Consider the following 26,156-nt stretch of genomic DNA (forward strand, 5'->3'; position numbering starts at 1 on the left):
CTTTAAGAGCATGTGCAATGCATGCTATCTTGATGTTTTAAATCCTGATTATGTTTTAATCGTCTTGTTATTAACAGGCATCCCCATGGCCAGAAGTCACGTGGCTGAAGGACGATGTTCCTTTGCTGAAGCGGGTCAATATCTCCAACTCTGAATCGTCATCTCAACTTCTGATCACTTCCTCTGAGCGCTCTGATTCAGGGATCTACACCATAGTGGTCAAAAATCTAGTGGGCCAGGAGAGCTTCAGCGTGGAGGTCAGGGTTACAGGTACAGTAACATACAGTAAAGCTCTCCTAGTGTGTTTCAGACTGAGAAGGGATTGGAACTTGCACAAGATGAAAAAGACAGCCAAGGCCCGTACTCACAAAGAAAGTATTTTAAATATCAGCAGTCACAATGAACATTGGCCATAAGTGAATCAACAACAATTACCACCTAATGATAGAATGTCCTCGCGAAGTATAACATCATACTGACTATCATCTCTGACTCTGGCTGTAGATGATCCCAAGCCTCCAGGACCAGTAGAACTTGAGGAGAACGTCCCAGGCACTGTGACTGTGATTTGGGAGCCATCCCCTGATGAGAAGCGTGACGACCACCTTCACTACTCTGTGTCTAAACGGGACTCCACCAAAGGCTCATGGAGCACGGTGGCTGACCGGCTCTTCAACAACAAGTTCACGGCTTGTAACATTATGCCTGGCAGGGAGTACCACTTCAGGGTCTACGCCAAGAATGACATGGGCATGTCTGCTCCGTCTGAGTCTCCCACTTGGGGAAGCGAGAGGAGGAAAGGTATTAGAAGCCAGGCAGAGAGAGATACTTTGCCATATAAATAAGTCATATAAATCAGCTTTTATGGATAGACAGGTACTAATAACAGTATAATCAATAGCAGTCATTATGCTCAACATTTGACAAGTACTAATGTGCTATTATAACGGTTTATTACAAATGTATGAACAATCTATGAACCCTTTATAAAATGCTGCTATTTTAACTTAAGCATTACATGTAAGATGAGCATTTTACCTTTCTGCCATGTTTCTTCTCTAGACACATTTGTGGTAAACATGCCAGCCTACAAAACGTGTGATTTGCGGACCGCTCCAGCCTTCCTTGTGCCACTGAGACAGCACACAGCACCCAAAGGCTACGAGTGCTATATGAGCTGTGCCATAAAGGGAAATCCCAAGCCTCGCGTCACTTGGTACCGCAACAACATCAGCCTCAACACTAACACCAACTACTTGATCACGAACATCTGTGGTGTCTGCTCCTTGCTGATACTCCGTGTGACCCCCAAAGACTGGGGCGAGTACAACATCCAAATAGAAAGTGCCCTGGGGAGGGCCGAGTCCTCCACCAAACTCACAGTCAGAGGTGAGAACTCCACTGACCTGCTCTGATAAACATGTTTAGTACCTCGGTGTGAGTTAGAATATTATTTAATGTAATTAAAATAGGGTAATATTGTTTCTCTCTCTCTCTCTTGCTCACAGAATGAAGAAACATTTTGCAGTGCTTCAGTATGTAGAGGCGTTATTATGTATCAAGGTGGAAAATGTCAATTTTGTTATATGATTGAATTAAGTTATTTTCCAAAATGCATGACTGTACTGCTTGTAAGACATGCACTGTGTTTGTTAAGGCTAGTAAGTAAAAATGACAAGAGTGATCGTTTTTGATCATTATGTTTGATGTGGATATTTCACGACCTAAAAGGACCCGAATCGAGATGGCATTGACCCATCCTGGGAGTTGGGGTTTCCTAGACTTAAATTAATTCTGATCCTAAATCACTTTATTACCAAAACCCTCTCCAATTTTGTTGCAATGTTAAACATACTAATTTCATGCTGAATAATGTTGACATTCCGAATAAAAACATACTAGAAAGTGACCGAAAGTGTACACACACACACACACACACATACAGAAAGTGTTGTGTAAAGCCTGTGGAAGGGATGGCAATAGACATGAATGCAGTGGACAGATTACTGTAGGTCCCATGAAATACTAAATATGACCACAGAAAATAACTGAGCTGTGCTGTCAATTCTTTTGAGAACTCAACTATGTCACTTGTAACATGCAATGCAAATAAAGGGTTTGGCAAAGTTGTTGTAATTGTGAAATGTTTTTTAAGGCTTTTTGAAAGACACAAAATGAAGATTTACAACACACATCTCCCCACCTCTATAGAGCCTATTCATAATTTAGGCTACATACTGATAATTGCGTACTCAGTCACTAAGAAGCTTTGTCATGACGTTGGCCTGGGGGTAGGTTTATGAAGGTCATAAATACCTCTTCCCCCCTTTTTCCTCTCTACCCTACTGATGTTACATTTGCAAACCCCTTTGGTTAACATAGAGATTCTGGGAACATCAGAAGGTGGGGGGAAATTAACTATATTCTGGTAATCCGACCAATTGAGCATATGCGGTGGTACTTAATGAATATGATGTCAGTTCGGTTGTCATCTGAGACATTCTCATCAATGATAAGATGACATAAACTCTACAGTGGAAAGTCTACACATCAGAGTTATCGGATTCACATGGAATTGTTGTTCAATTTAAATGTTTGAATATGAAATTATTTGTGATGGGATGAAATGTGATTTTAGCTTCTAAAATGTGAGATTTGGGATTTTATAAGGTTAGGGCTATGCTCAATCAGTGGCCCGCCCCTGTGAAGCGAGATGGGCTATAAAAAACTTCCAACACGCCCTCCTCTCCCTTCCTATGTAAAGCCGTGACAACAATGTAACCTCCTGTTCCGAGGATGTGAGGACGACGGTCAGATAATAACTACAGAACGAAGCCAACATCAGCATGAGCTTTGGTTGCGAATGGTATGAACTTTGAACACTTATTCATTTAAGAATTGATACCTCCTAGCTGTTGAGTTAGCAACAGCAGCTGCAAACGCAGGTTAGGAAGGAACAGACAGAGTATCCCATCTACCACACAACGATGTTACTACAACGTATCCAATTTACCAACAGAGACATTCTTCAAAGGACAAAGGACTCGGTTGGGCAACACGGCCTTCCATCTACCACCAACCTACTGAAGCGCAGCTCAGAGTAAATATTTATTGCATTTTCCTTTTCCAATTGGCAGTAATTTAGAATGCATTTAGATACTCTATTTACGATAGCACAGCTTCTCCCTGTGTCCCTCAGTCTTCCCGCTCGTTCACTCAAACCCAGTCCCTTTTCTTTTGTGTAACCAGTTGTCATATCTGTTCCGCCAGCTAGGGACGTTTTCCTTTGTGACGTAATTTGTAATCAAGTTATGATTAATTATGTGTTTGTGTAATTCTGTGTGATTAGTTAGGTATTTAGTAAATAAATAATGAAACCCAATTTTGTGTTGCTGATTCAACTCGTTAGCCAGGGTTCATGAAGACCAAGAATTTACAACTTTCAGATGAGACTGAATTAAGGTGACGATTAATATTGACTGCTATTGATGTAAAATATTACTAGGTCTTTAAGAGTTTATTCGGAAGATAACAGCTCTATAAATATTATTTTGTGGTGCCCCGACTCTCTAGTGAGTTACATTTACATGATTAGCTCCATCAGGTAATATTAATTACGGATAAATTATTTTATATTATTTCATAGAATAGCATGTCATATCACTTAATCTGGCATAGCCAAAGACACGACAACATGGTGGTGCCGAACTAAGGCATGCATAGAAAATTATATACAGTGCATTCGGAAAGTATTCATATACCCCTTAACTTTTTCCACATTTTGTTAGGTTACAGCCTTATTCTAAACTTGATTAAATAGTTTTTTCCGCCTGATCGGTTTCACCTGTCTTTGTGCTTGTCTCCACCCCGTCCAGGTATCACCCATCTTCCCCATTATCCCCTGAGCATTTATACCTGTGTTCTCTGTTTGTCTGTTGCCAGTTTGTCTTGTCTTGTCAGGTCTTACCAGCATTCTTTCCCATTTTCCTGTTTCTCAAGTGTTTGTTTCCTAGTTTTACCAGTTCTGACCTTTCTGCCTGCCCTGACCCCGAGCCTGCCTTCTGTCCTGTACCTGTCTGAATCTGACCTGATTACGAACCTCTGCCTGTCCTCGACCTGCCCTTTGCCCTGTGTTATAATAAAATATTGAGAACTGTACTATCTGCCTTCTGTGTCTGCATTTGGGTCATATCCTGAGTTGTGATACTCATCAATCTACACACAATACCCCATACTTGAAAAGCAAAAACTGTTTTTTTAGACATTTTTGCAAACATATTAAACATAAAACTAGTCATATCAAATTTACATAAGTATTCAGACCCTTTACTCAGTACTTTGTTGAAGCGCCTTTGGCTGCGATTACAGCCTCGAGTCTTCTTGGGTATGACGCTACATACTTGGCACACCTGTATTTGGGGAGTTTCTCTCATTCTTCTCTGCAGATCCTCTCAAGCTCTGTCAGGTTGGATGGGAACGTCGCTGCACAGCTATTTTCAGGTATCCCCAGAGATGTTTGATCGGGTTCAAGTCCGGGCACTGGTTGGGCCACTTAAGGACCTTCAGAGACTTGTCCCGAATCCACTCCTGTGTTGTCTGGGCTGTGTGCTTAGGGTTGTTGTCTTGTTAACCTTGGCCTCAGTCTGAGGTCCTGAGCACTCAGGAGCAGGTTTTCATCAAGGATTTTTCTGTACTTTGCTCCGTTCATCTTTCCCTCGATCCTGACTAGTCTCCCAGTCCCTGCCGCTGAAAAACATCCCCACAGCATGGTGCTGCCACCACTGTGCTTCACTGTAGAGATGGTGCCAGGTTTTCTCCAGACGCGACACTTGGCATTCAGGCCAAAGAGTTCAATCTTGGTTTCATCAGAACAGAGAATCTTGTTTCTCATGGTCTTAGAGTCCTTTAGGTGCTTTTTTTGCCAACTCCAAGTGGGCTGTCATGTGCCTTTTACTGAGGAGTGGCTTCCGTCTAGTCATGCTACCATAAAGGCCTGATTGGTGGAGTTTTGCAGAGATGATTGTCCTTCTGGAAGGTTCTTGTCTCTCCACAGAAGAACTCTGAAGCTCGGTCAGACCATCGGGGTGTTGGTCACCTCCCTGACCAAAGCCCTTCTCTCCCAATTGCTCAGTTTGGCCGGGGGTCCAGCTCTAGGAAGAGTCTTGGTGGTTCCAAACTTCTTCCATTTAAGAATGACGGAGGCCACTGTTCTTGGAGACCTTCAATGCTGCATAAATGTTTTTGTACCCTTCCCCAGATCAGACAATTCCTTCGACCTCATGGCTTGGTTTTTATTCTGACATCCACTGTCAACTGTGGGACCTTATATAGACAGGTGTGTGCCTTTCCAAATGATGTCCAATCAATTGAATTTACCACAGGTGGACTCCAATCAAGTTGTAGAAACATCTCAAGGATGATCAATGGAAACAGGATGCACCTGAGCTCAATTTCGAGTCTCATAGCAAAGGGTCTGAATACTTATGTAAATAAGGTATTTCAGTGTTTTATTTGTAATACATTTTATTTGTAATAACATTTCTAAAAACCTGTTTTCACTTTGTCAGTATGGGGTATTATGTGTAGATTGATGAGGGAAAAAATGCATTTATTTCAGAACAAGGCTGTGTCTGAATACTTTCCGAGTGCACTGTACATCATTACCACAAGTTTGGACTTTGTATTATTCAGTCCCTTCAGGATTCTGCTATCAAAATGTTTTAGTTGCAAAATCAACAATTCCCCGCATATTATGCAAGCAAGGACTTGCAAATTTGACCAATCACTGCACTATTTCGGCATTAAACAGTCAAATTCGTAGCAACAATTTCTCACAAAACTGACCCAACGCCGCATTACAAAAAGAGGGCTGGCAATTTCAACCAATCAACGCACATGTACAGCATAATATCGTTAAATGAAGCCAGAAGTCAACAAACTTTTTCTCTCGTCACTGCATTTCGCTTTTTGCGACTAATTTGAACACAATAATCGTGGAATCCTGGAGGGACTGAATAGGTAAGACTGAGCAGCACACATTACAGGGAGACGAGCCACTCTCCGGCACTAAACGCCTCTCGCGCACTCTTCTCTTTATGGAACGGGGTACCACACGCTTCTTTATTTTCTTATTTGCAGCCCAAACCACCCCTTCACTAAGAACTCTCTCTTTTTGCTACTTTGTTTACTGGTATTGAATGAGGACCAATTTACGCGTTGTAATATCAATTAATTAATACAAGAAAGACGTGTTTGGAGAAGTCACCGCAGCACCGGAGCAAACATCCATCTTTCCACCACCGCTCCTTCACCACCTCTGGCCATTATACTGTTGGAACTACTACGCTACTGTGTTAAAATGACAGCAAAGCACCGAGGGAAGAAGAACAAACACAACCACGAAGACTTTAACCATTTGATTCATGAATCATCAGAACCGGAGGCGCGAGGTGGAAACCAGAATGTGCTATTGTTAATTTCAATCCTTATGATTGTGATCGGAGGTGCCACCGGGACATGGTTCTGTTTCCAGCAGCACCAAAGTATAACCTACTTAGCAGACAACTTCATGGGCATGCAGATGAAGATGGTGACGCTTCAGTCCTTCCAGGAAGAAATTCGACAGACAAATGAAAAGGTAAATAGTTAACCATGCGTAATGAGACCATGGGCAAAAATAATAGGCGCATTACAAAGGCTCTGAAGTTTCCATGCGTCAGCAAATTGTCAAAGTAACATTCTGTGCAACGTTTTTTTGTGATCAAAATCCTTCTGTGTTTAGACCCATTGCAATACTATTTTGACCGTCCTAATTTATTTTGCATTCAGTACTATGGAAAGCTCTAGCAGTCGGTATGTATATGCCTTCCTATAGCCTGCCTGCAGTTTTCAGCAAAATTTCAGGATAGGATATGATAGTTCTGAACTGATGTAATACTGCCAAGACACTGAACCGAAGTGAGTCGCAAATTATTCTATTTCTAACCCCTGTCAAGGTGCGCAACCTGGTCTCAGAGCATATCGTTTTATTCCGTACGTAAATCAGAGACACACCATTTAGTATGATATGTTAGGTTTGCAATGGTTACATAACACAGACAGTTACTTATGGCAAAAAAATATATGAGGGTGGTTGGTTGTACGTATAACACTTATAACACGAACGTCTAGCAACCCAAAGCTTGTGAGTTCAAATAACTTTAGCATTGTAGCTAATTAGCAACTTTTCAACTACTTCTAACTTTTTAGCTATTTTGCAACGACCTAGCATGTTAGCTAACCCTTCCCCCAACTCTAACCTTAACCCTTTTAGCTAACCCTTTTCCTAACCTTAACCATTTACCCTAACTCCTAAACTTAACCCTAACCTTGAACCCTAACCCCTAGCTTAGCTAATGTTAGCCAACTAGCCACCTAGCTACAATTCATAACATATATGTTCTGCAAATTCGAAACATGTACGTTTTGCGAATTCATAACATATGATACTAATTGTAATTCGTAACATATTATAGGAAAATGGTGGTGGACATCCACAAATTAATACATAGTGTACCATATGAAATGTAACATCATACTAAATGGAGTGTCTCAGTTTTATGTACAGAATAAGACAAAATGCTCTGAGACTAGGTTGAGGTGCACATCATGCAGCTGTTGCCATTTGTAATGGGGATTAAATTTGACCTACAATGTGGGAACACTGACTGCACCAATAGTTTGTTAGGGTACATAAATAACATAAGCCACTGCATGTCCCTAGAATATAGACATGTTTCAATAAAAGATTAACTGTATAAGCGTTTTGAAATAAACACATTCTACTTCCAATTCGACTCCAGTCTTACAGCAGTTGACCCTGCTTGAAACCATGCTTCACATAGTCATGGTACTGATTTCAGTGTGCACTGTGCAGTGGCTCAAATGAAGAAGCCAGTTGTCTATATGGGGATAAAAATAGCCTGCTACAACACTCGATATTGACCTTACTTGTGGTGAGTCCCTGTAACATGCACTCCTATTAGTTTTCCAGCTTCATTGCACTGGTTCCCTGGCTGGTCTTTTATCATACATAGAAACATGTTCTAGAGATTATACCGATTCAGATGTGGCCACCCGGGTGAGTGTTTCCAAAACAATTAGTGCAGAGGGGAATTTGTAGACTAATTGAACCCGTTTTATGGGCTCAATTTACTTCCCAATTAGGATGAGGAGGTATATGCGCTAGTATCTGCACATGCTTAATGCATGTTCTAAGTTACTTTGGAACATGTGTTATACATACCAAAATACCCTGCGTCAATGAGAAGTCATTATGTAGTATTAAACCATGGCCCCACATACAGGTATTACAGGTACTTCATACACACTGTTGAGAGATAGGAAACCAGCATTCACACGTTTGTTGAAGTTCTTTTACAAGGCAAAAAGTTGGCTGTCAACACCTGGTTGCAGGGCTAAATACAGGCATGTGATTTTCCACATAAAAATCCTTAACATGTTTGCACATTGACCTCACCATACACACACTATGCCACAATTTCACCTTGTGGGTCACAGCAAATATACAAAGTGAGTAACCTATGTAGCTGTTACACCCATGAGTGAAGGTTTGTTTGCCCCCAGTTCAGGAAATTACATTTGAGGCTAGGGATTGTGCAACACTTGAGGGGCCAGAGTCAGAGACTTTCTGCATGCAGAGTAAGGTGAACCCCTATTGTTGAGAGGCAGGAATTCAGAAGAAGTAAGCTTTTGGTGAACTAACACTCGTACTTCACTCTTTTCCCCCTTACTAACTCTGACTTTTATGATAGCTACTTTATTGAGTAAAAATGTATTTACTATGACTGTGATATGTGGTTGTCTATCTTAAGATGAATGCATTAACTGTAAATTGCTCTAGATAAGTGCATCTGCTAAATTACTAATGTGTAAAATGTAAATGCTTGAGCTAGTATCCTATGAATAGTGTCAGTATTGCTAGAAAGCAGCCACAGTGTTCTGTCCTCATACTGTGGGGAGAGTCATTACAGTGGTATTCCCCCGGCACAGGAAGGGAGACCATCCTTAACTTATAAGATGACAGGTTAGCCTTCACACAGTGGGACTTCGTCACTGATGGGGCCAGGATGTGGATTCACATAACTGCTGACAGAATTAAATTGGCCTACTTAAATCATAGGATTATTCTACAGGTCAACCTGGTCAATATCTTGTTCTCATTTCTTTACACCCACTTACTGTAACTGTCTCAACCAATAGATCGTTTTCCGTCAGGATGAATAGCATGAGAGGTAAAATACTTGATAAAGATTGCTCACTTACTTGCTATTGGCTGCACTATGCGCGGACTCTGAGCTATTTCTGTTTCATGTCCTTGCAGCAGCATAGTACCAGTGACTTCGAGCTTCGCCTCAACACCCTGGAAGAGTCTTACACGCTGGTCCAGAAGCAAGTAGTCATGGCCCTGGCCATGGCTGAGCAGCTAAAGACCTTAGACCTGCCCGCCCAGGTCCTCTCCCTCCACACAGAGATGAACGCCCAGCTGGCTGAGATACAGCAGGCCACTGTGTCCACGGAGCAGCTGACTCAGCTGCAGGCCATGCTGAAGGGGAAGAGCGAGGAGTTTGAGGCTGTCCGGCTGCAGGTGGAGGGCCTGGCGGGGTTGAGCACAGAGCTGGCCCAGAGCGTGGAGGGCCTGACAGGGAGCCTGGCCGAGAGGGCAGGGCTGCTGGGCACCCTGAGTGCCACCATGGAGGGCCAGGCATCAGACCTCCTGGGGGTGAAGGAACAGCTGTCTGCCAACAAGGCTCAACTGGAGGCCAGTACAGCGGAGATCACAAGTGTCAGGTATGTAGTGTATTGGGAATTGGAAAGAGGTTTGAAATGTTTGGTGTTGTTGTATCTTCCATTGTATTGGTTGGTTTCACTGTGTATGCATACCTGTGTTTCAGAGAACTGATTGAGACAGTGCAGTCTCAGAGTGCCCAGCAGGCCAGAGAGGGGCAGCTGGTGACAGTACAACAAAGTCTGCAGGAGCAGAACTCAGTGGCTCACAGTCTGCACTCTGAGCTCCACGCTCAGCTGGAGGTCGTGCAGAAACAGGTCGCCCGGGTAACAACTACAGGAAGTCTCACACATGCCAGGGTTTAGAATATTGTGGTAGAAGGGGACTGGGTCACCCTCAAATATACTTCTGTTTATGAATTGTCTTATATAGTGGTACGTTAGGACTGGTCACAGGTTATTTAAGCAGTAAGGCCCGAGGGGGTGTGGCATATGGCCAATATACCACGACTAAGGGCTGTTCTTATGCACGACGCAACGCGGAGTGCCTGGATACAGCCCTTAGCCGTGGTATATTGGCCATATACCACAAACTCCCCGAGGTGCCTTATTGCTATTATAAACTGGTTACCAACATAATTAGAGCAGTAAAAATACATGTTTTGTCATACCTGTGGTATACGGTCTGATATACCACAGCTGTCAGCCAATCAACATTCAGAGCTTGAACCACCCAGTTATAATGCCTTTTAAAACCTTTTCATCACAGTTTCTCATCTAAGCATTAGTGTTCCTAACGTGTATTTGTACAGAGGTGTATTTTGTACAGAGGAGCATGCACATTCTCGTAACTATTTTTGCCTAGTATGTGCCCATGGGGAACTTTTATGAGATTGCTGCTAACCCATTAGTGTGTAGAGGCTAATTGCCTGCTGTGGATTCTCTGATGAATTCTGGGTAAATGTTGTATTCCCATTCATATACTGTAATGTAGGCCAAATAAATTACATCAATGTGATTACAAAGTAACCATAGGCCCTGTACTTCCCCTAAGTACTAACTATAATTATGTATGTTTCAGCTGGAAGGAGGGGGTCAAGCAGATGAGCCCTCAGAGGAGGTGGAGGAAGAGGCTGCTTCTGCGGAAGAGGAGCAGGCTGCTCCTGCTGAGGATGTGGGAGAGAAGGAGGCGGCTCACTTAGATGGGAAGTCTGTTGTACAGGAGGATTCGGCTGTCACAGAGGAACAGACTGCTTCTGCAGAGGAGGAGGGGGTGAAGGAGGAGCAGGAGGACTTGGCAGAGGCAGCACCAGAGGAGGTGGTGGAGGAGGTGCAGGCAGTAGAGAATGTAGAAGAGCAGGCGGAAGAAGAGGATTCTGAAGCAGAAGATGAGCAAGAGGAGGAGCAGGCCATGGAGGAAGAGGAGGAACAACTGGAAGAAGATGAGGCCTCTACTGAGGAGGAATGTAAGTCTGTCTTCTAATCTATTTCAAACTAGAGTACAAACTTCCAGTTACTGCAAGGTGCAGGGTACAGATGAAGAAATAAAGATGGATCCCTGCACACCGATGAAAGCTCCCGCATTGTTATTGTGCAACGTTTCAACTCAAAGTCCTCATCAGCCCTTCACCAGGCTGATGTTATGTGCACAGGTTATTCATCTTTATTTCAAGGCTTTTACAATTTATCTGTGACCTCTTTTGGCCTAACCTTACAGAAATTGTCGTTTCAAGTGAGGAGCACTAATGTGGTAATACAATGTTGTTACTAGTCTAATTGCAGTGTTATTACACAGGTATAGGAGCAAAGTGCAATTAATGTAACCTGTACTCCATATAATGTGAAGTGTTATTGACTCCACTTACAAAGTATGACAACAGACCATTTAGGGTATCAATATCTTCTCTCATTGGTAGAGCAATGTTCCTCACTAAAGGTTGTTGTGGGCAATAGTATATGAAATGTTTTTCTGATTTGCCTGGTCAGCTCTAAGGCCTTTAGTGAAGAACATTGCCATTGACCTGTCAAATAACTGTAATGTTAACTGTAATGTTATTCTATATTACAGTGTGAATGTAAGCAGCAATGACAGCCACCACACTCACAGAGGATAATGGACACGTTCAGTCTGCATCGTGACAAATGGGAAGGCATTGCTGATGTTGAGGTGCAATAAACATTTTGTTTGTCTCTCCAAGGGAAATGGCTGGTCAATAGAATCTACACAACTCTCTGGAATCAGTATTGTTACCTCAATGAATGTGTGTTTGAGAAGGCTACCTGGTCAGGCAATGGTTAATAATATTCAGGACTCACCTGCCAATACCAACCTCAAGAAGCCTTCATCTATTTTAACAACACAGCTGTATTTCTATAGATTATTTTCTGTACACCAAACTGTCACACTTTTTCTGCAAGCTCAGTTCTAGCCGTCAGAGTCCAATGTGACAGGGAGAAAATGAAAAGCCAACAGAAAAAACACTCATTCACTCACACACTGTCACACACAATCAGACAAAGACAAAATGTGCCTGTCTTGTTGACATGGATGGGCTTTCCTTTTGTCATTGTCTGAAATGTGTCTTGGGATTTTGATTGGAATAAGGGAAGCGGAACTAAAGTTACTGAACGTAAGTTACTGTATCCTATTTGTTTACACTGTCAAAACCGCTTAGTACAGGAATAGCATGGGGGGGTAGCAAGGGCCATATCTATGAAATTCTCAAATGTTCATGCAGCTTTACTAAAGATTATATTAGTCTAGTAGTTGTATTTTTGTTTCACTTTTCTTTTGACTTTTGTCTGTACCCAAAGTGCACTGTTACTGCCAAGGCATGGGTTCGTCTTCTGTCTCTCACAACGTACTGCTCATCTCAGATCTCTGTGATGCATCTTTAATCAAATAAACCCTGATTCCTCCGTTATTTTTAAACTGAACTCTGTCTCCATGTTTTTAAAATATTTTTTAATGATTGATTGAGTAGTATCTCATATGAACTGAAGTGAATGTGTTGGATACAGTCTTGTAATTATACAGTTGCAGAAAATGCCTTCATTCCAGGGACATGGAGTGAACATGTGGTGGCAGTGACACACTTATTCTCTGTGTACAATCAACTCTGTAGCCTGTACTGCATCTGAGTCCCCTGTTGCGTTGACATTTTTACATTCCTATTCATTTACTGCTGTGAACGGTGGTCCCACTTAGTGCTACTTAGCAGCATATATACAGTGGGGCAAAAAAGTATTTAGTCAGCCACCGATTGTGTAAGTTCTCCCACTTAAAAAGATGAGAGAGGCCTGTAATTGTCACGTTCTGACCATAGTTCTTTTGTGTTTTCCTTGTTTTAGTGTTGGTCAGGACGTGAGCTGGGTGGGCATTCTATGTTGCGTGTCTAGTTTGTCCGTTTCTATGTATGGCCTGATATGGTTCTCAATCAGAGGCAGGTGTTAGTCATTGTCTCTGATTGGGAACCATATTTAGGTAGCTTGTTTTGTGTTTGGGTTTGTGGGTGGTTGTTCCCTGTCTTTGTGTTCGCTGCACCAGATAGGACTGTTTCGGGTTTTGCCACATTTGTTATTTTGTATGTGTGTAGTGTTCACGTTATCATCTTTTATTAAACATGTTGAACACGAACTACGCTGCATTTTGGTCCTCCTCTCCTTCGACGGAAGAAAACCGTTACAGAACCACCCACCACAACAGGACCAAGCGGCGTGGTAACATGCAGCAGCAGCAAGCAGCAGCAAGCAGCAGCAGCAGCAGCAGCAGCAGCAGCAGGAGAGGCAGCACTATTTGGAGAAATGGACTTGGGAGGAGATCCTAGACGGGAAAGGACCCTGGGCACAGCCAGGAGAATATCGTCGCCCCAAAGAAGAGCTGGACGCAGCGAAGGCAAGAGAGGCGCTGGTATGAGGAGACAGCACGGCGGCGCGGATGGAAGCCCGAGAGTCAGCCCCAAAAATTTCTTGGGGGGGCACACAGGAAGTGTGGCGAAGCCAGGTAGGAGACCTGCACCAACTTCCTGTGCTTACCGGAGGGCGAGAGAGACCGGGCAGGCACCGTTATGCTGTGGAGCGTACGGTGTCCCCAGTGCGGATGCATAGTCCGGTGTGGTACATACCAGCTCCTCGTATCGGCCGGGCTAGAGTGGGCATCGAGCCAGGTGCCATGAAGCCGGCTCTACGCATCTGGTCTCCAGTGCGTCTCCTTGGGCCGGTGTACATGGCACCAGCCTTACGCATGGTGTCCCCGGTTCGCCTGCACAACCCAGTACGGGCTATTCCACCTCGCCGCACTGGCAGGGTGACCGGGAGCATTCAACCAGGTAAGGTTGGGCAGGCCCGATGCTCAAGAGCTCCAGTGCGCCTGCACGGTCCCGTCTATCCAGTGCCACCTCCACGCACCAGCCCTCCGGTGGCAGCTCCCCGCACCAAGCTGTCTCTCCGTCTCAGCCCTACAGATGCTCCCACCTGTCCACTGCTGTCAGAGCCTTCCTCATCTCCAGCGCTGCCAGAGTCTCCCGTCTGTCCAGAGCTGCTAGTCTCCCGTCTGTCCAGAGCTGCTAGAGTCTCCCGTCTGTCCAGAGATGCTAGAGTCTCCCGTATGTTCAGAGCTGCTAGAGTCTCCAGTCTGTCCAGAGCTGCTAGAGTCTCCCGTCTGTCATGAGCCGCCAGTCTGCAAGGAGCCGCCAGTCTGCAAGGAGCCACCAGAGCCGCCAGTCTGCAAGGAGCCGCCAGTCTGCAAGGAGCCGCCAGAGCCGCCGGTCTGCAAGGAGCCGCCAGTCTGCAAGGAGCCACCAGAGCCGCCAGTCTGCAAGGAGCCGCCACAGCCGCCAGTCTGCAAGGAGCCGCCAGAGCCGCCGGTCTGCAAGGAGCTGCCAGTCTGCAAGGAGCCGCCAGTCAGCCAGGATCCGCCAGAGCCGCCAGGATCCGCCAGAGCTGCCATTCAGCCAGGATATGCCAGAGCTGCCATTCAGCCAGGATCTGCCAGAGCCGCCAGTCAGCCAGGAGCTGCCCGAGCCGCCAGTCAGCCAGGAGCTGCCCGAGCCGCCAGTCAGCCAGGAGCTGCCCGAGCCATCAGTCAGCCAGAAGCTGCCAGAGCCATCAACCAGCCTGAGCTATCTCTCAGTCCTGAGCTACCTCTCAGTCCTGAGCTACTTCTCAGTCCTGAGCTACCCCTCAGTCCTGAGCTACCCCTCGATCCTGAGCTACCCCTCGGTCATGAGCTACCCCTCGGTCATGAGTTGCCCCTCAGTCCGGAGCTGTCCCTCAGTCCGGAGGAGTTTCCTCAGTCAGGAAGCACCCCTCAGTCCAGAGGCGCTCCTCAGTCCAGTGGGGCCCTTTGTTAAGGTTCCTAGGCCAAGGTCGGTGGCGAGGGTCACCACTCAAAGGACGCTAAGGAGGTGGACAAAGACAATGGTGGAGTGGGGTCCAGGGCCAGAGCCGCCACCACGGACAGATATCCACCCAGACCCTCCCCTATAGGTTTAGGTTGTGCGGTCGGAGTCCGCACCTTGGGGAGGGGGGGGTGGTACTGTCACGTTCTGACCATAGTTCTTTTGTGTTTTCCTTGTTTTAGTGTTGGTCAGGATGTGAGCTGGGTGGGCATTCTATGTTCTGTGTCTAGTTTGTCCGTTTCTATGTATGGCCTGATATGGTCCTCAATCGGAGGCAGGTGTTAGTCATTGTCTCTGATTGGGCACCATATTTAGGTAGCTTGTTTTGTATTGGGGTTTGTGGGTGGTTGTTTCCTGTCTTTGTGTTCTCTGCACCAGATAGGACTGTTTCGGGTTTTGCCACGTTTGTTATTTTGTATGTGTGTAGTGTTCACATTATCGTCTTTTATTAAAAATGTTGAACACGAACTACACTGCATTTTGGTCCTCCTCTCCTTCGACGGAAGAAAACTGTAACAGTAAATTTCATCATAGATACACTTCAACTATGAAAAAAATCCAGAAAATCACATTGTAAGTATTTGGTCAATAACAAAAGTTTATCTCAATACTTTGTTATATACCCTTTGTTGGCAATGACAGAGGTCAAACGTTTTCTGTAAGTCTTCACAAGGTTTTCACACACTGTTGCTGGTATTTTGTCCCATTCCTCCATGCAGATCTCCTCTAGAGCAGTGATGTTTTGGGGCTGATGCTGGGCAACACGGACTTTCAACTCCCTCCAAAGATTTTCTATGGGGTTGAGATCTGGAGACTGGCTAGGCCACGCCAGGACCTTGAAATTCTTCTTACGAAGCCACTCCTTCGTTTCCTGGGCGGTGTGTTTGGGATCATTTTCATGCTGAAAGACCCAGCCACGTTTCATCTTCAATGCCCTTGCTGATGGAAGGAGGTTTTCACTCAAAATCTCACGATACATGGCCCCATTCATTCTTTCCTTTACACGGATCAGTCGTCCTGGTCCCTTTGCAGAAAAACAGCCCCAAAGCATGATGTTTACACCCCCATCCTTCACAGTAGGTATGGTGTTCTTTGGATGCAACTCAGCATTCTTTGTCGGCCAAACACGACGAGTTGAGTTTTTACCAAAAAGTTATATTTTGGTTTCATCTGACCATATGACATTCTCCCAATCTTCTTCTGGATCATCCAAATGCTCTCTAGCAAACTTCAGATGGGCCTGGACATGTACTGGCTTAAGCAGGGGGACACGTCTGGCACTGCAGGATTTGAGTCCCTTTTCGGCGTAGTGTGTTACTGTTGGTAGGCTTTGTTACTTTGGTCCCAGCTCTCTGCAGGTCATTCACTAGGTCCCCCCGTGTGGTTCCGGGATTTTTGCTCACCGTTCTTGTGATCATTTTGAGATCTTGCGTGGAGCCCCAGATCGAGGGAGATTATCAGTGGTCTTGTATGTCTTCCATTTCCTAATAATTCCTCCCACAGTTGATTTCTTCAAACCAAGCTGCTTACCTATTGCAGATTCAGCCTTCCCAGCCTGGTGCAGGTCTACAATTTTGTTTCTGGTGTCCTTTGACAGCTCTTTGGTCTTGGCCATAGTGGAGTTTGGAGTGTGACTGTTTGAGGTTGTGGACAGGTGTCTTTTATACTGATAACAAGTTCAAACAAGTGCCATTAATACAGGTAACGAGTGGAGGACAGAGGAGCCTCTTAAAGAAGAAGTTACAGGTCTGTGAGAGCCAGAAATCTTGCTTGTTTGTAGGTGACCAAATACTTATTTTGCACCATAATTTGCAAATAAATTCATTAAAAATCCTACAAAGTGATTTTCTGGATTTTTTTTCCTTAATTTTTGTCTGTTCATAGTTGAAGTGTACCTATGATGAAAATTACAGGCCTCTCATCTTTTTAAGTGGGAGAACTTGCACAATTGGTGGCTGACTAAATACTTTTTTGCCCCACTGTACAGTGGGGAGAACAAGTATTTGATACACTGCCGATTTTGCAGGTTTTCCTACTTACAAAGCATGTAGAGGTCTGTAATTTTTATCATAGGTACACTTTAACTGTGAGAGACAGAATCTAAAACAAAAATCCAGAAAATCACATTGTATTATTTTTAAGTAATTCATTTGCATTTTATTGCATGACATAATTATTTGATCACCTAGCAATCAGTAAGAATTCCGGCTCTCGCAGACCTGTTAGTTTTTCTTTAAAGAAGCCCACCTGTTCTCCACTCATTACCTGTATTAACTGCACCTGTTTGAACTCGTTACCTGTATAAAAGACACCTGTCCACACACTCAATCAAACAGACTCCAACCTCTCCACAATGGCCAAGACCAGAGAGCTGTGTAAGGACATAAGGGATAAGGACCTGCACGAGGCTGGGATGGGCTACAGGACAATAGGCAAGCAGCTTGGTGAGAAGGCAACAACTGTTGGCGCAATTATTAGAAAATGGAAGAAGTTCAAGATGACGGTCAATCACCCTCAGTCTGGGGCTCCATGCAAGATCTCACCTCGTGGGGCATCAATGATCATGAGGAAGGTGAGGGATCAGCCCAGAACTACATGTCAGGACCTGGTCAATGACCTGAAGAGAGCTGGGACCACAGTCTCAAAGAAAACCATTAGTAACACACTCTGCCGTCATGGATTAAAATCCTGCGGCGCACGCAAGGTCCCCCTGCTCAAGCCAGCTCAAGTCCAGGCCCGTCTGAAGTTTGCCAATGACCATCTGGATGATCCAGGGGAGGAATGGGAGAAGGTCATGTGGTCTGATGAGACAAAAATAGAGCTTTTTGGTCTAAACTCCACTTGCCGTGTTTGGAGGAAGAAGAAGGATGAGTACAACCCCAAGAACACCGTCCCAACCATGAAGCATGGAGGTGGAAACATCATTCTTTGGGATGATTTTTTCGACAGCCCCGAAACCTGAAGGATCTGGAGAAGGTCTGTATGAAGGAGTGGGCCAAAATCCCTGCTGCAGTGTGTGCAAACCTGGTCAAGAACTACAGGAAACGTATGATCTCTGTATTTGCAAACAAAGTTTTCTGTACCAAATATTAAGTTCTGCTTTTCTCATGTATCAAAAAATGCAAATGAATTACTTAAAAATCATACAATGTGATTTTCTGGATTTTTGTTTTAGATTCCGTCTCTCACAGTTGAAGTGTACATATGATAAAAATGACAGACCTCTACATGCTTTGTATGTAGGAAACACTGCAGATTATGCAGGTTATCAAATACTTGTTCTCTCCACTGTATATTGTGGAAAAGTGAGTGTCTGTAATATGTTTTCCACATGTCAGTGCATGCCATGTAGTCCAAGGACCACACACCAAAAATGTGTAGTTCCATAATCTAGAAAATAGACCTGTTAAATCTCAACAACACTTTGAAGATAATTCTATAAACATGAATACTGTGTGATTCAAAACTTGCAAATGTTTTTTCATTAATCAAAGAAATCATGCATCCTGGGTAATTTCCATAGGAACGTTCCGACGTTGCTATGTTTCACCTTGGTTAATTTTGTTGCACACTGGCACATATAACGTTGTGCGTTCAGTTTCCTTGCATCAGCTAAAGCACCATCACTGATCCAGATGAACCTTGAAATGAGCAATGGTTTTCTCATTTAATATAAGATGTTTTGGCAGCTGTATTTAGCCTACAAGGGCCATCATTGCACTTGCCTGCTAGCCAAACTAAAGACAGTACAACGTTTGCTAGCTAACACAGCTCTCGAAAGATGGGACTATTAGTCCTTTTACATCGTTTGTCATCTGCATCCGACTTTAATGTGCCCAGCAGGCTATACACTTGTGACCCCCGGTGACCGGGTCATACATGATACATCCTTCATTCAGGCTGCAAAGGCGTCATTTCATCCTTAATGGGATTTAATGGCCCACATGGAAAATATGTGTACTGCCTTAATAAAACCCAATTTTCCACTGCCATGCTAGAGTGGCTAATGCTGCTTCCTGAATGAAGGATTTTTAATGTACGAGGCGGTCGCCGGGGAGTGTATAGGCAGCTGGGTTAAAGTTGGACGCACAATATGACAAAAATGTCAAAGGAATAATAGTGCCATCTGACGCCGGTTAGGTAAAAACAAGTGTGTAACAATTGTAACCAAGATGTAACATGGAAATGACCCAAAATGTGCTTTGATTTCAAAATCGTACCTTTTATTTATAATATTTAATTAATGTGCAACTTTTACAAGTTGTAGATCAGAAATTCTTCAGCTTAATAAAATTACCTCACCTTTTTCGAAGGCCTTTTTTGTTCTGTGGCCCTTGGACTAATGTAAGGAATGACTCATGATGAAATCCTGAAAAACACAGATAAGACGTGTGTATATAGTTGCAAACGCCTGTTTCTGCATTTGCTGGTTTGGTACTGCCAAATACTATGGTTTGCTATTATTTTATCTATTAAGCTAAGTTGATGAGCTACTGCATACTTGAAAATCATTCAATCTGACCAGAAATAATGTCTAACTTGTTTACACCCATCCATGATGTTTTATTCCATTGTTACACGTTAAAGGGTAAGGCCCCAGGAAGTTAATGTGATAATTCACAATGGATTAGTATCATGTTATAGAATTATTTCTACATTTGTAAAGACTGCAACCATTGTGTGTATGTAATACTGCTGTATGTGACCATTTTCATCATGTTAGAGAAGATCGGCCTGAAGACCAGCACAGAATCACTGATCTACAAATCATCTTCTACCCTCATAATGTGATCAAGTTTGGCAAATCTGCGCAGCACTTGCTAATGTCGATCCCATTGAACATGCTTGTTGTGTTCTGTGTGGCGTATAAACTGCATTGCTTGCATCAGGCTCTTGGAGACGCAATTGGCTCAGAGTGCCCCGCAGCCCACCTATGAGTCTGTATTGAACACACTGTGCCTCGCCTTGCCCAGCTGATGGGGAGGATACAGTCTCTCGCTCTCTCTTTCTCTCTCTCCCTTCCGCCCTGTCCCACTCTTCTGTCCCTCCCCCGTCCTCCATTATCGCTCCCTCTCTCTCTTCCAATCACTCCCTCTCTCAGGATCGTATCCGGCCTCTCCCACTGCAGTCTCTCTCCACCGGTCTCTGACCTTCAGCAGCCTGGGACCATGCAAGCCTGCCTGCCCAGGTATGGAACTAATTCCTACCCTGAACCCTATCCTATCTCCCTATCTGCATGACTTCCCTGTGCAGAATGTGAGAATATATGTCTTTTACTTTGATCTGAGAGTGAACGTGGTGCGGCCTCTCACTGGTGTTGCTTGGGATTTCCTGCAAGTGGAAGGTATACCCTTCCCTGGTATTTGAATTGTACTGTGTGGGAATTTGGTGCTCCTGGGTTGTGTTAGCTGAATTTATAGGAGTGTGGGTGTGTGTATAGTGCTGTACATATTTAGTAAACTAAATGCATTGGCACTCAAATACCTCCCATCACTATGTTTAAATTACAACCCCAACAAATGTATCCTATATAATGCATTTGGTATGGAAATTGGAGATGCTTAAATGAAATTGGAGATGCTTAAATGAAATTGGACATGCTTAAATCAAATTGAACATGCTTAAAACAAGTGTTTTTATATCCTGCAACGTAAGCAAATGTACTGTAGGACGTCTCCTGTATCACGTTTGCCTCAAGTCATTCCACTGTGTAGAAATATGATTTGTAATGTTGCTGTAGAATCACAGTTTACATTACAATTATTTAGCAGACATTCTTATTCAAAGCGACTCACGGGAGCAATTAGTGTTAAATGCCTTGCACCTCCACAGATTTTTATCGGGGATTCAAACCAGTGACTTTTCGGCTACCTGGCTACATCACAGTTGATAGTAATGTAGCCATCCACAGCCCTGCAGTCAGTGTTAAATAATGTAGTAGGCTGACGTCCTGACCGTCGGTCGACTTAAGCTTTCTCTCACGATGGAGGGTGTGGATGGTGCCTCTCCGGCACAGCAGAAGTTGATTGATCGGCACTCAGTACAGAAAGAGGGAGGGAGTGCAGCCGGCAGCCGGTACTAGTGGGAACAACGAGCCATTAGATTGAATGCTGCTTACTCGACTCTTCCCCTCTCTATGGAGCCAATGGCTGCTAACATGGCTGTCTCTTAGAGGTCATTGATTGGCTACTGTCCACGCTAGAGGCATTAAACATGATCATGAAAGGAATACCACATAACGTCCTAAGAGCATTGTAGTATTGATTGAGGGGGGTTATTTACTGTGAACTTATTGTGTGCTTTGTACAATCCATAGTTGTTTTGTGATTACATCAGGCACTGTATGCACAACTGAACACATTCTGCATACATTTACTTGTGAGAAATAGTATGTAGTAAAAGCAGCTTCACCCAAGTCATTGCATGAAACACATAGTTATTATATGTAACCTCCTGTGAATATTTGTTTTGGTGCAGTACCTTTCAAAACGATCACTTGATTGCACTCCCACCCTCTTATCTTGAAAGGTTTTGTTGATAATTTGAGCATAATGTCACCTCACCCTGATATGTCGTCACCTCGTGCTGTGTTCCAGTACAAGGTGACAAGTGTGTGACCAGAGCATGGCCAGAGTTCATTGAAGCTATTTATAGGGCATGACAGCTACAATGCATTTGGAAAGTCATTAAGACCCTTGACTTTTTCCTCATTTTGTTACGTTACAGCCTTATTCTAAAATTGTTTGTTTTTTTAAATTATCAATCTACACACACTACCCCATAATAACAAAGCAAAAACTGTTTTTTAGAAATGTTTGCTAATTTATAAAAAACATAAAATTAACTGAAATAGTACATTTACATAAGTATTCAGACCCATTACTCAGTACTTTGTTGAAGCACCTTTGGCAGCGATTTACAGCATTGAGTCTTCTTGGGTATGACGCTACAAACTTCCCTGCAGATCCTCTCAAGCCGTGTCAGGTTGGATGGGGAGCGTCGCTGGACAGCTATTTTCAGGTCTCTGCAGAGATGTTCGATCAGGTTCAAGTCCGGGCTTTGGCTGGGCCACTCAAGGATATTCAGAGACCTGTTCTGAAGCCACTCCTAAGTTGTCTTGGCTGTGTGCTTAGGGTCGTTGTCCCGTTGGAAGGTGACCCTTCGTCCACAATCAGAATTCCTGAGGGCTTTGGAACAGGTTTTCATCAAGGACATCTATGTTCTTTGCTCCGTTCATCTTTCCCTCAGTCCTGACTAGTCTCCCAGTCCCTGTCACTGAAAAACGTTCCCAAAGCATGATGCTGCCACCACCATGCTTCACCATAGGGATGGTGCCAGGTTTCCTCCAGATGTAACTCTTGGTTTCGTCAGACCAGATAATCTTGTTTCTCATGGTCTGAGTCCTTTAGGTGCCTTTTGGCAAACTCCAAGCGGGCTGTCATGTGCCTTTTACTAAGGAGTGGCTTCCATCTGGCCACATCTGGCCATAAAGGCCTGATTGGTGGAGTGCTGCAGAGAGGGTTGTCCTTCTGGAAGGTTGTCCCATCTCCACAGAGGAACTCTTGAGCTCTGTCAGAGTGACCATCAGGTTCTTGGTCACCTCCCTGACCAAGGCCCTTCTCCCCTGATTGCTCAGTTTGGCCGGGCGGCCAGCTTTAGGAAGAGTCTTAGTGGTTCCTAACTTCTTCCATTTAAGAATGATGGAGGCCACTGTGTTCTTGGGGACCTTCAATGCTGCATTTTTTGGTACCCTTCCCCAGATATGCTCTTCAACACAATCCTGTCTCTGAGCTCTACAGACAATTCCTTCAACCTCATGACTTTTTTTTTTGCTCTGACATGCACGGTCAACTGTGGGACCTTATATAGACAGGTGTGTGCCTTTCCAAATCATGTCCAATCAATTGAATTTACCACAAGTGGACTCCAATCAAGTTGTAGAAAAAGGGTCTGAATACCTATGTAAATAAGGTATGTACTGTTTTTTTTATAAATGTGCAAAAAAAATATCAACCTGTTTGCACTTTGTCGTTATGCGTTATTGTGTGAATATTGATGAAGAAAATAAATAATTGAATCAATTTTAGAATATGTCTAATGTAACAAAATTTGGAAAAAGTCAAGGGGTTTGAATACTTCCTGAATGCACTGTATGCCCTGCAAAGTGCTGCTGCCTTGTTTCCAACCTATGCAGGTCCTATCTAACCCCAGTGAGAGATGAGGAGGCAGAGTCTCAGAGGAAGGCCAGATCCCGCCAAGCCAGGCAAACCCGCAGATCCACACAGGTACTAAACAAAACGCACTCCACAGGCCAGGACTGAAAATGCATGTTTAAATGGAAATTCTTCATTACAAATCCAAGACTAGGCCCCAAGATAGGAAAACTGGCCCCAAGATATTCTTTGGTATCAATGTGATTTTGTTGGACTATTTATCTGTAGTATCTTGTTGATCTTAGGATGTACTGTCTGTGTCTTCCTCAGGGTGTGACCCTGGCTGAACTGAAGGAAGCTCAGAGGACCAACAGCCTGTCTCCCCTGGACAGAGACAGACAGACAGCAGATGGACATAGCAGACTGACTGACAGGTCCTGTCTGCGGGGGAAATGGGCTGCAGGGGACAGAGGAGAGACCAGGACCAAACTGGCTCAGTCTATGGAGACAGAGGATCACAGTCCCACATGGAGCAGGGAGATAGATGAGGTGGGGATAAAAATGTAATAATTTTGTGTTAGCCTTTCCCCTCAGGATTGTATTGTTGTCATTAGTTATTGTTACAGTAGATAATCTATGATAATGTAATTTTGTGAGAGATCATCTTGTACTATAGTAGCTGCGAGGTTTGAGGTTCAGATGAGCCAAGCATTGAAGTGCAGTTTTTTTCTCATTTCAAGCTCGGAAATCATAGATCAAGGCTGGGGACCATGGAGGCAGAATATTCCTCTGCTAGTGGGCACTATACCAGCCTGGCCAACCGCACATCCTCCAGAGGTCAGAAACCCAACCATTGTACACAGTCACACAGTTATGACTGAATACAGATGTGTTTACATTTTTCTGCTCAACCATGTTCAGGAAGTTGCTTCTTTACAGAAATGTTACTCTTCCCAAATATCCTTGTCATGTGACATACTGTACCATAGGAAGAACAAGTTATACCTGACACCCAGTTTATGTAAGACTTTATACAGTCAGTGGATCAGTTGTTGTTTTTTGTTTTTTTGTTTTCATCTCTATAGGATAAATAACTTGTCATGGTAAGGTGCAGTAACTGTTTAGTGATTGTTTCTTATCATGTGAATACTGTAGTTGTTGAATGGAAAGATGAAAACCAGAACCCAATTGAGGATCCCTCCAAACATGTCCTCTCCACAAGAGAGAAACAAGTTCGATTCTGTGACCAAGAGTCAGATGAAGCCTACCAGAATTTGGAGGTATGTGGTGTATGGAGTCTACTAAAAGCAGCACATTTACAAACAATGTCAAAGATAGGATCTTATAGATTTGACATTTTTCAGAATTAAAGGTGAATAAAAAACGAAATCCAAATAGTGAGCAAACTACTTCGAGAAATGTCTGTGACATTTTCAGCTACCAGTAGGTAGTGCTAAAAAACACTATAATTTCAGTACAGTACCATTTTCCTCCCAGATGATGGGGCATTTGTTGATGAACATTACATGCTTTTACAATGGGCAATTTTATTATTACATTATATTACACACCTCACTGATTCTATTGTCATAGCGGGGGATTCCTATGATTCTTGATATATCATATTGCAATTAAGTGTGTGTGTGTGTTTGCGTGCGTGTGATTGTGTGTGTGATTAGTTGTGTGTGTTCAAAGCTGCATTTCTTTGATTCACATAATAACAATAGCCTTGTACACAGAGACCATTAAAGAGGATCTGTGATGCAATGATTACAGATGTACTGCAATGTTAGTGTAGTTTGCTTTGGGAGTGTTTGTGATAGGGCTGTTTTGCTATCACAGTGGGAGAGAGTCCAGGGCAGGCTGCAGTACCCACATACCCCCTCTCCTTCTCTTCCCTTCTCTCTCCCTCTCCTACCACATCATACATGCTCGAGGTATCTTGACATTCCATACCATATTGGGCAAAACAGGGAGCTCCTCTTCTGCTTCTCAGCGTTGAATTCTACAGCCATAATTATACTGTAGTCAATTCAACACTCTCTCTCTCTCTCTCTCTCTCTCTCTCTCTCTCTCTCTCTGTCTGTCTCTCTCTGTCTATGATGGTGTGTTCCTTCCACCTGTAGGTTAGGTATCTGCACAGACTGTCTCCATGCAACCAAAGGTGTACATTCCTCCCAGGGCAGAATGACCCTATGAGGCTGGAAATCCCTTTCAAAACAATATGTTTCAGCAAAAAGCTCACAGTTACTAATTCTGTTAATTTCCCTTAAAGATGGAATCCTCAGTAGGGGGGAAACAGCGCCACTGGCCGCCCCACCACCATTGTTATTGTTTTTATTGCCGAACTGAGGAGCATGGCAAACAAATTGCAGTACAGTATAGTGCTCTTCTATCGTGCGTGTAATTATGTCAGAGAGGAAATAACAGTGTTAGTTGTTTGCAGTAACTTCTTTGTTGTTGTAATATTGCAAACGGTCGTGGCAGTTTCACCATTAGGAATTCCAACTTGAATGGGCTTACAGTGAAATGGAGATGTAGTCCACAATCATCTCCTTAGTCTTGGTTACATTGGTTGTTAGAGGTGGAGAGGTTGTTATTCTGGCACCACCAGGCCATGTCTCTGACCTCCTCTCTATAGGCTGTCCTGTCGTTGTCAGAGATCAGGTCATCTGCAAACTTAATGATCGTTTTGGAGTCGTGCCAGGACACGCAGTCGTGGGTGAACAGGGAGTACAGGAGGGGACTGAGCACGCACCCCTGGGGAGCTCCAGTTTTGAGGATCAGCATGGCAGATGTGTTGCTACCTACCCTCATC

The 26,156-nt window shown here is 43.9% G+C and overlaps 3 protein-coding genes and 1 long non-coding RNA gene across 14 annotated transcripts in view; 3 read left to right on the top strand and 1 right to left on the bottom strand.

Moving 5' to 3' along the window:
• LOC112216136 (immunoglobulin-like and fibronectin type III domain-containing protein 1) overlaps window positions 1-2,126 on the top strand; it is a 42,929-nt gene extending 40,803 nt beyond the window's left edge. The window contains exons 27-30 of the mRNA XM_024375869.1: window positions 78-270; window positions 505-801; window positions 1,063-1,389; window positions 1,509-2,126. Coding sequence (XP_024231637.1) covers window positions 78-270; window positions 505-801; window positions 1,063-1,389; window positions 1,509-1,513 — 822 coding nt within the window. The 3' untranslated portion in view covers window positions 1,514-2,126. The remainder of the gene's footprint in view (window positions 1-77; window positions 271-504; window positions 802-1,062; window positions 1,390-1,508) is intronic.
• On the bottom strand, window positions 365-1,148 carry LOC121839629. The gene is made up of 2 exons (XR_006079089.1): window positions 1,039-1,148; window positions 365-777 (listed from the first exon to the last, which is right to left on the bottom strand). It is a non-coding gene; the product is annotated as an uncharacterized LOC121839629 (long non-coding RNA).
• Window positions 2,127-5,877: 3,751 nt separating the features above from the next.
• On the top strand, window positions 5,878-12,723 carry LOC112216137 (protein Ycf2). Of its 5 annotated transcripts, none has more exons than XM_024375872.2 (5): window positions 5,878-6,637; window positions 9,383-9,849; window positions 9,954-10,104; window positions 10,868-11,252; window positions 11,855-12,723. In XM_024375872.2, the coding sequence occupies exons 1-5, from the start codon at window positions 6,359-6,361 to the stop codon at window positions 11,857-11,859; spliced, it is 1,287 nt and encodes a 428-aa protein (XP_024231640.1). In that variant the 5' UTR covers window positions 5,878-6,358; the 3' UTR covers window positions 11,860-12,723. The 5 variants fall into 5 exon arrangements, with proteins under 5 accessions (XP_024231640.1, XP_024231639.1, XP_024231638.1 ...); XM_024375871.2 differs by having other exon boundaries at window positions 5,880-6,637; window positions 9,386-9,849; window positions 9,954-10,113; XM_024375870.2 differs by having other exon boundaries at window positions 5,881-6,637; window positions 9,954-10,113.
• A 7,511-nt stretch (window positions 12,724-20,234) lies between these two features.
• Window positions 20,235-26,156, top strand: part of LOC112216138 (protein phosphatase 1 regulatory subunit 12B) — a 40,196-nt gene continuing 34,274 nt past the window's right edge. For 2 of the 7 annotated variants that reach the window (XM_024375879.2, XM_024375878.2), the window contains exons 1-5: window positions 20,238-20,373; window positions 23,380-23,470; window positions 23,669-23,887; window positions 24,079-24,175; window positions 24,494-24,618. In XM_024375879.2, coding sequence (XP_024231647.1) covers window positions 20,354-20,373; window positions 23,380-23,470; window positions 23,669-23,887; window positions 24,079-24,175; window positions 24,494-24,618 — 552 coding nt within the window. In that variant the 5' untranslated portion in view covers window positions 20,238-20,353. Of the gene's footprint in view, window positions 20,374-23,379; window positions 23,471-23,668; window positions 23,888-24,078; window positions 24,176-24,493; window positions 24,619-26,156 lie in introns of all 7 variants that reach the window. The other 5 variants (XM_024375876.2, XM_024375882.2, XM_024375880.2 and 2 more) reach the window with 4 other exon arrangements.

This window comes from Oncorhynchus tshawytscha, linkage group LG16, assembly GCF_018296145.1.
Source record: "Oncorhynchus tshawytscha isolate Ot180627B linkage group LG16, Otsh_v2.0, whole genome shotgun sequence".
Taxonomy (NCBI): Eukaryota; Metazoa; Chordata; class Actinopteri; order Salmoniformes; family Salmonidae; genus Oncorhynchus; species Oncorhynchus tshawytscha.